The 12,369-nt window shown below is 45.9% G+C and overlaps 1 protein-coding gene across 2 annotated transcripts; it reads left to right on the top strand.

The window, feature by feature from the left end:
* LOC113844207 (homeobox protein Hox-D1-like) lies at nt 1-3,542 on the top strand. Of its 2 annotated transcripts, XM_072040981.1 has the most exons (3): nt 2-501; nt 646-800; nt 1,626-3,542. In XM_072040981.1, the coding sequence occupies exons 1-3, from the start codon at nt 147-149 to the stop codon at nt 2,076-2,078; spliced, it is 963 nt and encodes a 320-aa protein (XP_071897082.1). In that variant the 5' UTR covers nt 2-146; the 3' UTR covers nt 2,079-3,542. The 2 variants fall into 2 exon arrangements, with proteins under 2 accessions (XP_027317976.3, XP_071897082.1); XM_027462175.3 differs by having other exon boundaries at nt 1-501; nt 646-1,999.
* The last annotated feature ends 8,827 nt before the right edge of the window (nt 3,543-12,369 follow it).

Below are 12,369 nucleotides of genomic sequence, written 5' to 3' on the forward strand. Positions count from 1 at the left end.
TGCCCGGGACCCCCGGTGCGGGCTGCCCCCGGCGGGCTCCCATTGGCCGCGGGGCGGGACGTGCCGCCCGCTCCGGCCCTATATCAGGGCAATATTGCCCCGGCGGGGCGCGGGGCAGGTGTCGGAGCGGCGCTGCCCGCGCAGGCATGGACCTGGGGTACCTCTCCATCGGGCTGTGCCGCGGGGTCCCGGTGCCCCCCTGCCCGCGACGGGGACCCGGATCCTTCCCCCCGCCGGACATCGCGGCCCCCCCCCCGCCGCCTGCCTGCGCGGGGTGCGCGGCGGTCCCGTGCCCCGGCTACGAGCGGCCCCGCGGAGCTGGGACACCGGGAGAGCGCTGCAGGGACCCACCGCGCCCCGACGACTCCGGGACCCGCCGCCCGACCCCTCCGGAGTTCGGCCGCCCCCGGCCCCGTCCCGGCTCCCCGACCCCCGGGACGGCCCCGGCGGCGCCCCGCACCTTCGAGTGGATGCGAGTGAAGCGGAGCCCGTCCGGGAGAAGTGAGTGGGGCCGCAGGGCGCGGGAGGGGGCCGCTCCCATCCCTGCTCCCCTCTGCCCCTCTCCTGCCCCGACCCTCGCCCCCCCGTCCCGCTCCCTTCCCCCGCCCCCGCCCCGCTGAAGCGCGGTGTTTTTCGGCGTTGCAGGCGGCGCGGCGCCTCCCGCCTGCCCCCTGCGCACCAGCTTCAGCACCCGGCAGCTCACGGAGCTGGAGAAGGAGTTTCACTTCAGCCGCTACCTGTCGCGGGCCCGCCGCCTCGAGGTGGCCCGCTCGCTGCGCCTCCGCGACGCCCAGGTGAAGGTCTGGTTCCAGAACCGCCGCATGAAGCAGAAGAAGCGGGAGCGGGAGGCGCTGGCAGCCCCCCGGGCAGCCCCGGGGAGCCCCCCCTGAGCCCCGCCTGGGCGTCGGGGCTGCGGCCGGCTCCTCCGTCAGGGCCGGCCCCGCTTTCGCTGCCGCTTACCTGCGGCCGTGTCGCGGAGCATCGGCAGGGAAAGTTGCTGCCGGCCCCAAGCGCCGCTGTTCGGCTCCGTCTTGGAGCCCCCGGCCGGGCCCAGCCAGCAGCCGTCGGGGAGCGGTGGGGGGCACCGGGGGCCCCGAGCTGCCGCCCTCTCCTGCGTTTATCTCGTGGGAAGGGAGCTGCGCGGGGCGGCGGCACGGCGGGTGGGCGCGCACGGCTTCTGGCAGCGCTCCTGCAGGAGCCGGGGGAGCCTCGACGGGGCAGGGCAGAGCGCGGAGGGCTTCCCCTCACGGCGACGGAAAGGATGCGCGCCGGTATCAAGCGTGGCGCGGAGCCCCCTTAGGACAAGCGCCCTTATCTTCGTCCCCGGGGCCACAGTGGCGGGGCCCAGCCGGTGCCCTCCCACGGCTCCCCCCCGGGCACCTCTGGGGTGGGGGGACAGGGACGGGACGGGACGGGACGGAAGGGCGCAGGGCCTCCTGCAGCTCCCCTGTCCCGGGTCCCGGCCGCCCGCCTCCCCCGGGCTCTCTTGTTGTGTACGGGTGAAAAACTGCACCGCGTTAAATCCGTATGCAAAACGGATTAAAGCGCAGAAGGAGCCCGGGGATTCCTGTGTCTTTCTCTCGGAGTAGCGGTTCAGAAAGTGACAGCCATTGGTTGCTCCACAGAAGCGCAAAATTCACCAGGGATCCCCGCTTCCCCGGATTTCACCTCTCCCAGAGGTAAAGCAGAGGTATCCAAGAGGACAGAGCAGCCGACCCCAAACACTTCTCCAGCACCTGGACGGTGGCTGGGCAAGCATCGTGGCGGCGCAGAGGGACCTCTGGATCCACGGGACCACGGGACAAAACAATTTTAGACGACTCTCCCTCTGCTTTGGACTTCATCTGGCTGTGGGACTTCGGGGTGAAGAACAAGTCGTGGGGAGAGGGATCCTGGGGGTCCAGAGCGCGGGGTCCCCAGCTGGGAGCCAGCCCCAGCCTCCCACAGCTGCGGGGCCTCGTGTTGTGCTTACACACTGTGTCCCCACTGTACTTGGAAAGTACAATAAAGCTGGCGGCTGTGCATGCATGCAGGGACTTTTTGGTTTTGTACACAGGGTCACGGATCCTTCCAAGTAGTTGATGCACTTCACAGGTTACCACGGAAAAATTCCCAAGGCAGAGCTGCTCGTATGAAACCCGCAGCAACTGAAAGAAATGGGGTGCAGTTCCTTATTGCAGCAGTGACACCAAACGACCTTTTATACGGCAGGATGATCATTCATTTAAAAAAAAATAGGAACTAATATTTCTGCCAGCTTTTTTTTTTTTTTTTTTTTTGATAAGATACTACTTGAAGCAAAACAGAGTAAGATGTAGTAAAATTCATGGAAATTCATGTCAATAATTTTTTTTTTTTTTTTTTCAATCTGATCATTAAAAGCAAGTCAACTCCAAGCCAACTATTTTCAGCTGCTTTTAAGGAACATTTTACACCAAGTCTACTGCTAGTAGTCTGTTTCTAAACAAAAAATGCTCCTATATATGCAGCCAGAATAAGCTTATATGCTTATAAGCTGTCTTCTCAGAGCGCATGGTTCACATGCAAACTTCAGAAGACAGCTGTGTTTTCAGTTGCCTCCAAATTCGTCACATGCCCATGGGGCTGCTGGTTTGTCAGCCTTTTATTTTCTTAATGGTTTTGACATTTGTGCTAGTCAACTTCAGGCCAGAGGAAAGTTTTCCACACTGGTGGCATGCTCCTGCACTACCAAACTGGAAAGAAAGATTCTCATTGATTTCGGTGGTTCTTGACCAGGCCGTTAGACCACACTAAGTCTTTTACAAAGAATGTTTTCAGGCCATATATTTTCCCGACTAAAGAAATACACGTGCCAGCATCGTAGCAGTGCACAGTTCTGTATCAGTCAAAATGACACAGCCTGAATATCTAGAGATTTACTTGCAAATTAAGATGAAACCTTACAACTCTTTTATGGTTGTCTGAATAAATTTGCTGGTATGAACACAAACATATTCTGTTTAAAAAACTGGTACTTAGTATTAAGTGTAATTTCTGCTCACACAACAGGGACAGTTTAATGGCATCTCTCTTCCTCACAACCAGTTTTTACTGTGTAAGATATTACTCCTTTGCAGTGTTCTGTCAGCAAGATACCCAGAGGAAGGAGATAATGCAAGTCATGTGCCAATTCCTGAATAATTAAATAAAAATGCCTCCGATATACATGGGTGCACACATGAGACAAATAAATGATAGATAAGGTCTAAGATTCACTCATTTAATATCCCAAGAGTTGTCTCTCACACATGTTCAGTTTGATGCCTAACAGTTGGAAGCAGGTTTTAGGTTATGCAGATAGAGGTAAGAGCATGGGCTGTAATTCTCACCAGAGTCAGAACAAAATCCTCCAGACTTGCCTCAGTAAATACCCAGCACCATATAATTTATCACAAACTATGAAAATATTATTTTCTGGCCTTATTTTCCTCCAAACATCATTAGAAACCACAAAAAGACCATTCTATTTCAGTCTTATATTAATTTTTGCCTACTGACTATTGCTCAAAGAGCCACAGGCTACCAAGGGGATATGAACAATATAATTTTGTTTATGTGTTCCCATTTTGCTTGAAACAGAATAAAAAGGAAGAACAAAAATATATGGAAGGCTTCCAAGGAGAAAGAAAATAAAAAAGTTGTTAAGTTACTGTTCATAGGCAGTATATGTGAGTGCATAGATTTGATATCCTTTGGCCGGGTAAGTGATAACAGAACATCACACATCTTTGAAAGCTGAGCTCAGGCAAGAAGCCAGGCCGGCTTTGGTATCTGACTGCCCAAGAAGAACAGAAAAAGTATGTGGTCATGTGCCAACACAGCACAGGGAACGCTTTGCTGAGGGTCAGACCAACTACTCTGGTTTATGGTATCAGCTGCATATACAAGTTTATTTTGAGCATCAAAGAACACAACAGTAAGCCAGAAAACAAAAAAATATGCAACCCAATCACCACATTTTAATCTTCTTTTAAAAGTGTGCCATTTCCTCTGTTGGTAAAACCTGGAACAGTGGCTTACACATAAAACAGTACAGATTATTAACAGAGTAAAATAGACTATTACCTCTTTTAAGAAAAATATTTGCAGGCAAAGTTACAAAATGGAAAGACCTCCTTGTAGTTTCAGCTATTTGTCTTTAACAGCTAATAAATCATACTTATGATATGTCCTGTACTGCTCCGTTAGCCTAAATTCCAGTAAATCCTGAGAACAGTTGCAAATCCCCGATGACCAAGGAGACAGAGGTATGGAGAGTAACCTCAAGTAAGACATGATAGTTACCAGGTTAGCATTAACAGGTGACTGAAGTGTAGGGGAAACTCCTTCTCTTGTTGATATATGGCTACCTACTTCTATATGTGAGTTGCTCAAACATAAGCATCTTTTTTTATTGCTTTTCCTAATGTCACTGAGCACTAATGTTTGCTAGGAGCCTTTGGCCAGGAAATCCCCCTGAAAGAAAGAGGTGAGTCAGTAACATTTGTGTTTTCTAATCATAATGACATCTGTTAGTCAAAACCACCCCCCAACATACCCCTACAAAGGGGCCCCATACTAATTCTGGGCAATACATAGGAAAATATCCTTCCCAGAGCCAGTGTTCTATTGTATTTTATTTTTATCAAAAATTAATTGCTGTTCTTGAGCCAGATGAGCAAAGTAACCCTCAGCTGGGCAAAATTTGAATCTTCTGTGACTTATATTAACACCTGTGTAGAGTGCTAAAATCTCGGATAGAGATACAGCCCTCAGAACTATTTGTGAACAGGACAAAATTTCCACAAGATTTCCTCTCTACTGAAAAAAATGGGCCACGGGCCCACAAAAGAGCTTTTCATAAACATTTTTTTTCTTGTGTTCTTGTTTCCTGAAATGACAACAGCCCCTGGTGATAAACAGATTGAAAAACAAATGTGTAAGTAAACAAATACATGAACTAATATAATATATATCAATCTATCAGACTTCCCACCACCTGGAAAACAAGTCTTTTAATTACCCTTCATCAGAGAGCATAATGTTGCAAACAATAAAAGAAATTTCTTTTTTTTTTTTTTTTTTTCTGGAGATCAGGGCATTTTTAGCCAGGATGGCATACCGTGCCTTACGAAAATACTAAGACGACTGTACTCAAGTTGTCTGGTCTCTGGCCTTACAGTGAAATCCCCAACCCATCAGAAAACGGGGATACAACGCACTGGGGTGCTTGCACCTCTGCCTAGCTCTGCGGAGAGCAAAGGCCTTTGCAATGGATTGATCGGTGCTCCTCTGGCTGTGCATAAAATTACAGCTGGATGAGAATTCAGTGGATCTGCTTCTGCTCAGCAAAAGGAGCCATTCATTTTGCCTCTACAGCCTATGAAAGATGTCTGTGTCCCAGTAATATGATTTTTGTGACATTAGTATAGGAGTAGAACCTGAGAGCTAAGGCTTCCCAGCCATTACTCTTCATCTTGACTGTTGTGAGACACTAAATCTGCATTCCTAATGTCCCTTTTTATGTTTCTTTAACAAGTAAACTAGATTAAAGACAATAAAGTTTAGAGTGGTACTTGAAAATAGATAAAAATCTCACTAAATTTTTTAATGGCTACTGAAGATCAGATTTTGCCCAGTTACTGTTCAGATAATGGACACAGCTTTTATTCCTGGCACTCGCTAGTATCAAATCCATATGTTAAGCATAGATATTGGAATAACTATTTTTAAAGCCCGCACATTTATGGATTTATAAATTATGCCATTTATATATGGAGACATTTTCTTCAACACCTGAGCACATCAAATCCAAAGACAATTATCCAACAGTGTTAAAAGCCTGTCAATAAACCCCATCTATCTATCTCTTTAATAATTCATCTGAGTAAATGTGTGGTAAGTGATGTCAATGGGTTATCACACCTGTTTCCTCATGCTGGAGAAACTAGACCCCAAAACATGTGCATACAAGGTGTCAATGTTCTGCAGTAAGTCCGTGATTTTGTAAAACTTTATAATTGTAACCAGCACTGCAACTTTCACTTTAATGTGACCAGGCAGCCAGTTCAAACAAAAAAAGGTACAGGACTGTTGAACACCCTTAATGTCACGTCTCACTCAAGAAATGGACCACCTGGTGCTTCTGGTTGCTTTTCAGAAATAGTACCAAATCAAATTGATTCAGTAATATGATTTGAGACATCACAGGTGTGAATTGTTAAAGCAAGAGCGACATGAGAAAAGGACCATCACAACTCTGGGGCTAATCATAAATGTGAAAACAAAAACAAAAATACCCTATCTGTATGTTGTCAGTATGATCCACAGTGCTGCTGCATCATCTGTGATCTCACCTACCCCAGAGGCAGATGGTTGTGCTTTCAAAGGCAAACTGGAAGAGCACAGCTCTGCCCTGTTCTTCTGAAGTTTTTTCCTAAATAAAAAGTCTGTTGGATTTAATAAAAAGGTGATAGTATGTCTGGATTTTGTCAGCAGTGGTCACATCCAGGCTGGGACACCCACATCTGCAGTCACCACCAGCCTGCAATTCATTTCCTAAATCCCTTCATATAAGAAGTGGAGAAAAGAGAAGCATAAATGAACCCAGAGGTGAAACTGCCTACATCAACAGCCATGATAACCCGAGACTGTATTCTTGGGGCTGCATCAAAATGTGCTCTGTTTTTAAGGCAGTGTACCAGCCGTGTAGAGAGAGGGTCTCCCCCTCCACATAACCTGAACTGTCTTTCAGGTAAGAGGCCCTATGATCAAGCCAGTGATCAGAGCTCTGGAAGATTTTTTCTTCATTATCTCTGAAAGCAAATTTCTACTTTAGAATGACTAAAGGGCATTTGTTAGCTCACAGACAAATGCAGATGGTGATACACCACACTGGGTGGGGACCTAGTACTGAACTAGCCAAATCTTATGGTTATATAAAAAAAATAAATAAAAAGTCTATCCAGTTTTAAAGACCATTTGTTCTTTATCTAGGTTTTACTGTGGGAAAATTGATGCACTGGGCTATAGCATTTGTTCTGCAGCCTGGACAAGCCCAAAGTGAATACTGACACCCTAATGATAGTAATGGGGTCCTTATAGGAGAAACTGTGAAAGTGTTCTGACCTTCCATCATGCATAGCTCTGATTTTTGAATATCATGAGGCTCCACTTGGAGATGGGCTCAGGGAGCTTAAGACAGGCGTGGAAGCTCTGGGGTGACTTAGTGACTGTGCATCTTGATAGCACTGTCGGAGGAAGGAAGAAATGTCTGAAATGTCACTCTGTTCTTCTGTGCATAACACCATGATGATGACAACTTTGTAGTTGAGCCTCCTAGAGGAAGATTGCATGGTCAGCGTTATAATTGACACCCCATGCTGCAGAGAGATCATCACTCATGCATTCTCATGCTGTTTCCAGACTGCAGCTATGCTGATAGTGCAGGCTGACTGACCATCTGACCCATCAGTGTAAGTCTCCTGCACCAGAGCTGAGATATATTGGCAAGTCCAGGTATTCATTTTACTAAACAAATTTAATTTTGAGCTTCTGACTAAGAAGACTTCAGATTCTAACAACATTAGCCTTGTAACTTTTGCCAGCCTTTGGGGAATTAAGAGGAGATAATGAATTGGGCATGTCACACTTACATGTGTGACATGTAAGCTGGACTGGAGTTTAGCAAGCCTCTGCTTTTTGCACATTTATGGAAACTGAATCTGGCACATGTGGCTCAAAACACTTCTGAATGAGACATTCCATTTTCATGTCCCAGTGTTAAAAAAGCTTCAAAGTGCATATTCTTTGCAAAACATTCTGAAATCACTGCTGCACTGCTAAGTGAGCAATATTTGCTCACACAGCATACACATTTTATTTCTCTACTTGTCTCAAAAAGGACCAAAGGAGATGCCTGGTGCTTTTCTCACATCCTTCTACTGGTGCCAGAAAAAGAATCTATCTGATCTCTGGAGGTATCCAGCCTCACCAGCTCATACCCACAATTAGAAGACCATATGTTTTTAATGTATATACATTCAAGTTGTTTCAGTCATCATCATTTTTTTCTTTACCACTGTTGTACCCTGGGGAGAAACAATGTCAACTAAGAACTTCTACAGCTATAATGAAGGTAAGGCAAAGCTTTTCTTATTCCCTTTATGGAAAAAGACAGTGACTGTAAGTGGAATAGATTCAACATTTGAAGTTTATGTTACATCACATGCAGTGAATCAATTTTCGGCCTCCCTCAGAAATACACCAGGACAATCCTGTATGGCCAGGCTACATGTTTAAACTGGAAGTGTTGAAAAAAAAATATCTAGAGAAAATCTTCTTATTTATGAGGCATACAGGGGGAATGATTCAGAAAAATAAAAATTCACTTCCCTGTAAGCTTTTTTAAAAAGGAGATTTCACATCTGGAGGCAAACAGGTTTATAAAATATGACTCAGCTCTGTAGCATTTTTCTGTAAAAACTGAAAGGTCCATACTGACAACAGATTGCTCTCTGAAGACTGAGTAATTGGGCCAAGCCAGTCACTACTCTTCTGCTGCAGTGAGTCATACAGTGCCTCCTGCATGAGAAGCTGTGAGCTGCGTCCTGTCCTGACTCAGCAGTGAGAGTGCTCACATGAGATCAGAGATGTTTGTGTCCCTGCTCTGGTGTGTTGGTCTGTGCAGAGCCCTCAGCCATGAAACCTCCTCACTAGAGCACTCCCCAAGGCTATGCAGGTAGAGTGGGATGGTTAGGACTCCTGTGATTTCACAGTAAACTTTCTTCTCAGATGTTATACATACCTGTCGGAATTCTGTTTTGCAAGAGACTTGTACACATAGGACTGAGAAGGTGTTTTTTTTTTTTTTTTTTTTTTTTTTTTTAAGGTGGGTCTTGCTTTGTCTCTTCTATTTCTAAGATCTAGAAGGGGTTTTGGTTTTATCCCTGTGTGAAACAGTGACACATTTCTAATCTCAAAAATCTTTTGGGAGAAGGAAACCATTTCCTGCCCTGCTCTACAATTAATCACAGTACATCCCTCTTACAGTGTGCTACGGATAAATAATTCATTACAGCTGCCTCTTCCCCTCCATGCAGGGGAGGCAGTTGTGATCATTTCTACAGGAAAAAGAAGAAGAAAGTTGATTCTTTCTATGCTAGCCTCCAGAGAAGGATTCAGATCGTCTCACATAGTGTTAATAAACCTCCTCAGAATTTACCACACTTGTCCAGAAACTGAGCTCAATTGCAGCTCTTTAATTTTCCAGATAACATCTTTAGAGTTTGAGAAGACTTGCCTAAAAAGTGCCTACAGTCAAACTGTGAACAATTATTCTGACTTTTGTTGGCAAGATGGTTCAGGATTTTGCTGCAGTATGAGCTATACAAACATGAGGATGAACCTTTATGGCCATTGCTACCACCAGCTGGAGCCATGTTTGCTACTTTGACATTCCTGCAGATTTGATGATGCAACCATGATCCATGCTTAAAAAAAATTATATATATATAGTGTCTGATAAATTAGAGATTAAAAAAAGATGGACAAGAATGGAAGCAGTCTGTTATTACAGATTCAACCTCAGGCAGCCAAAGACAGAGTCAGCATGGCAGGGAAGCTGGAGGAAAGCAGCAGTGACCACGTGAGAGCGTGTGCAGGGAAAATCCAACTGCAGCTGCTGTCTCCCTGCTGGGAGCTCCTGCTTGCAGACCCCTCTGATTGGAGTTCTCATTTAAGAGTCCAAACCTGATCCCATATAACACCAACTATGTGGAACTATTGCTCTGAATCCACCACTTGCATGGAGAAATGTTCTCCATGTGCAGCTGAGGCCCTGCCAGGACCCACCACTGATGGGCCTGATAAGCCCCACTTGGGGCCCTCACCACACCCTGCCCAATGGCCCGGGACACCTATTTAAAGCTCAGACAAGGGTAATGCCCCTCTTTACCTAGATAGGGCTTGTCTGTGCCCTCATCTATGGCTTGATGTCCCTGTCCCCATGGTAGTGCCTGGTGCCCTGGGCTAGGCCGTCTGTGGAGGCTCTGCCCTGTCACCCCTTGCTGTGCCCTGACACCACCTACGGGCAGCCCCCAAATGGAGGCTCAGGTAAAGCTGGGAAGATCAAGACCTGCCTTCAAGATCTAGCTGTTTCTCAGCATAGGGGAAAATCTCCTCAGCAGCTGCTGTGAATGACAGCAATGTGCAGAAGCCTGGGGGCTGATGATGCCTCCAGTAAGGAAAAAAGTGAAGTGAGGATTTCTGAACAACTACTTTGATTCTTGCTCAGTGCAGCTGTGAGTATGACAGATGTGCTAAAACGGTCTTGGCACCCCTGAAAATCTGACCCTGCTGAATAAAAGAAGGCAAGAAAGGAGGTGAGAAAGGGAGGAGAAAATGATTCATCTAATGGCTTTCATACACAGTTTGAGATCCCGTTTGCTTTCAGAAATGCTATTTTTGTTCCTCTTAAAACTATGAAAACTCTTTCTGTCCTCATGTGGGTTGTTGGAAATGCATCAGCATTAATTGATTTGTGAATTAAGTATGCGGTGTCTTCCATAAGTGCAAAGTGGTTAGTGTTAATACTCTGGCTACTGTATTTTTATAGAAGCATGTTCCTAGAAGTTGTACCTTATTCTATTTGCACAACTATTAGACCAAAGCTTGTATCTGCCTGGTGATAAAAATAAGGGAATACTGTGACCAACATGCAGTTAATATTTGTAATGTGAAGTCTATTGCAAAATACACCTGGACTTTCACGGGAACACCTTTATTCCCTGCTTAGTCATGAATTCTACTACAAGACATGCATGTCAGCTTCTCAAGGAAGTACACAGGAGCTGTGGAGATCAAAGTTAGGCCTCAGGTTTGTCTTTGGGCTCCCACATAGAGTAATACCTCCTTTAACCCTGTGAGTAAACTCAGGACTTTGTGTGATTGAAAAACTTGGAATTTGGCTTGTACTTGGGTGATTTTGGCACCATTCATCACACTGAAAAACAGTGGATTGTGCAAAACAGTTGACAGGCAGATACTTGCATTAAAAGTATACCAAATGCCCTGTGAGATCTATTTGATCGCGTTAGTCTGGATCCATCTGTTTGTTTCTCCGTATGCTCTGCCAGGCTGCTTAGTGCACAGAGAACCTCTGGCATGAAGTTGTGCTAGAAACACCCTCCTGCTGGTGCCTGGCACTGGATGTGTTGGCAGGGAGGACATGCTCGAGTTTTCCTTCATTGCAGAGATTCCCAGCAGCCATAATAGCTTTTTAAAGACACTGACAGGCAGCATAATTCAGAGCAGCCCCCAGGATGCCCTAAGTTACACCAGAGGGGCAGCCTGGCAGCAGGCCAGGCGAGGAGAAGGCGTTTCAGTGCTGGTTTGTTTGCTGCCTCTAAATGAGAGGAATCCCGCACTACCACTTGGCCTATTCTCAAACACCAGCCATACCACACAAGCAGTCTGTTTCAGAGATTTCACTCACCAGTGAAATTTCCGCACAATTCTCTTTCAGAAAGAACCATTCCTAATTGAATCTACAACTGTTAGCACTCCTCCCGTGTTTTGGAAAGGCCTGAGTTGTTAGAAACCTGCTCCATGGAAATGAGAGCAGTAGTTTGGGCAGAGCTCCCCAGTCGTGTGCTGAGAAAGTGCTCTGAAGGGGTCTGTCAAGCAGCATGTGGCCTGAGGTGGTTGTCTTGGGATGAAGAAAGGTCGCTCAGCAGCACAGAACAGCTCTGTAGTATCCACCACCACCTCTGTGGTGCTCTGAAGAGGAATTCTTGCTGTTGGTGTTTGGCACACAATGCCATTGCGTTCAATTGGATTTACCCTATGATGTGTTTCATGAACTTGGGAACTGCAGCTCATGAAACTGAGCAGAATTCAAGTCTGGAGAAACTCAAACTCCTGCCCTTTCTGGGGATTTGTTCAATCTTACGTCCCATCACACAGATGCCAGCAATAGTGGGTGTGTTAAAATCTAAGCAGCTTAAAGCAAAAGACCGAAGTCTTTCATTGTCATCTCCCAGTTCCTCCTGTAAAAATATTCCCAACGATGCAATGCTATCTGCAAAGCTGGTATTTACAACGGCAGTTATTGGTATGTGCTATTGATAGCGGTGCTGTGCATTTTATTAAATATTAACATGGAACAGAAAAGTGATGCAAATTAAATACGTATGTTACAAACTGCCCAAATAATATTAAATGAACTAATAAGAACAGTCTTGGGATTTTCTAGGTAGTATATTAATCTTTATTCAAATTTAATTTTAAATTGAGCATATATATACATATATATGACCTAGTCCTGCTTCCCTGGTGGACAGTTCAACCCTAGCAATTAACGCTTTACCT

The sequence above is a fragment of the Anas platyrhynchos genome, chromosome 7, assembly GCF_047663525.1.
Source record: "Anas platyrhynchos isolate ZD024472 breed Pekin duck chromosome 7, IASCAAS_PekinDuck_T2T, whole genome shotgun sequence".
Lineage (NCBI taxonomy): Eukaryota > Metazoa > Chordata > Aves > Anseriformes > Anatidae > Anas > Anas platyrhynchos.

Coding starts and splice junctions, on each gene's coding strand:
- LOC113844207 (XM_072040981.1), top strand. CDS start 147: ATGGACCTGGGGTACCTCTCCATCGGGCTGTGCCGCGGGGTCCCGGTG. Junction 502..645: donor GCGGAGCCCGTCCGGGAGAA/GTGAGTGGGGCC, acceptor TCGGCGTTGCAG/GCGGCGCGGCGCCTCCCGCC. Junction 801..1,625: donor TCCGCGACGCCCAGGTGAAG/GTCTGGTTCCAG, acceptor GTTGCTCCACAG/AAGCGCAAAATTCACCAGGG.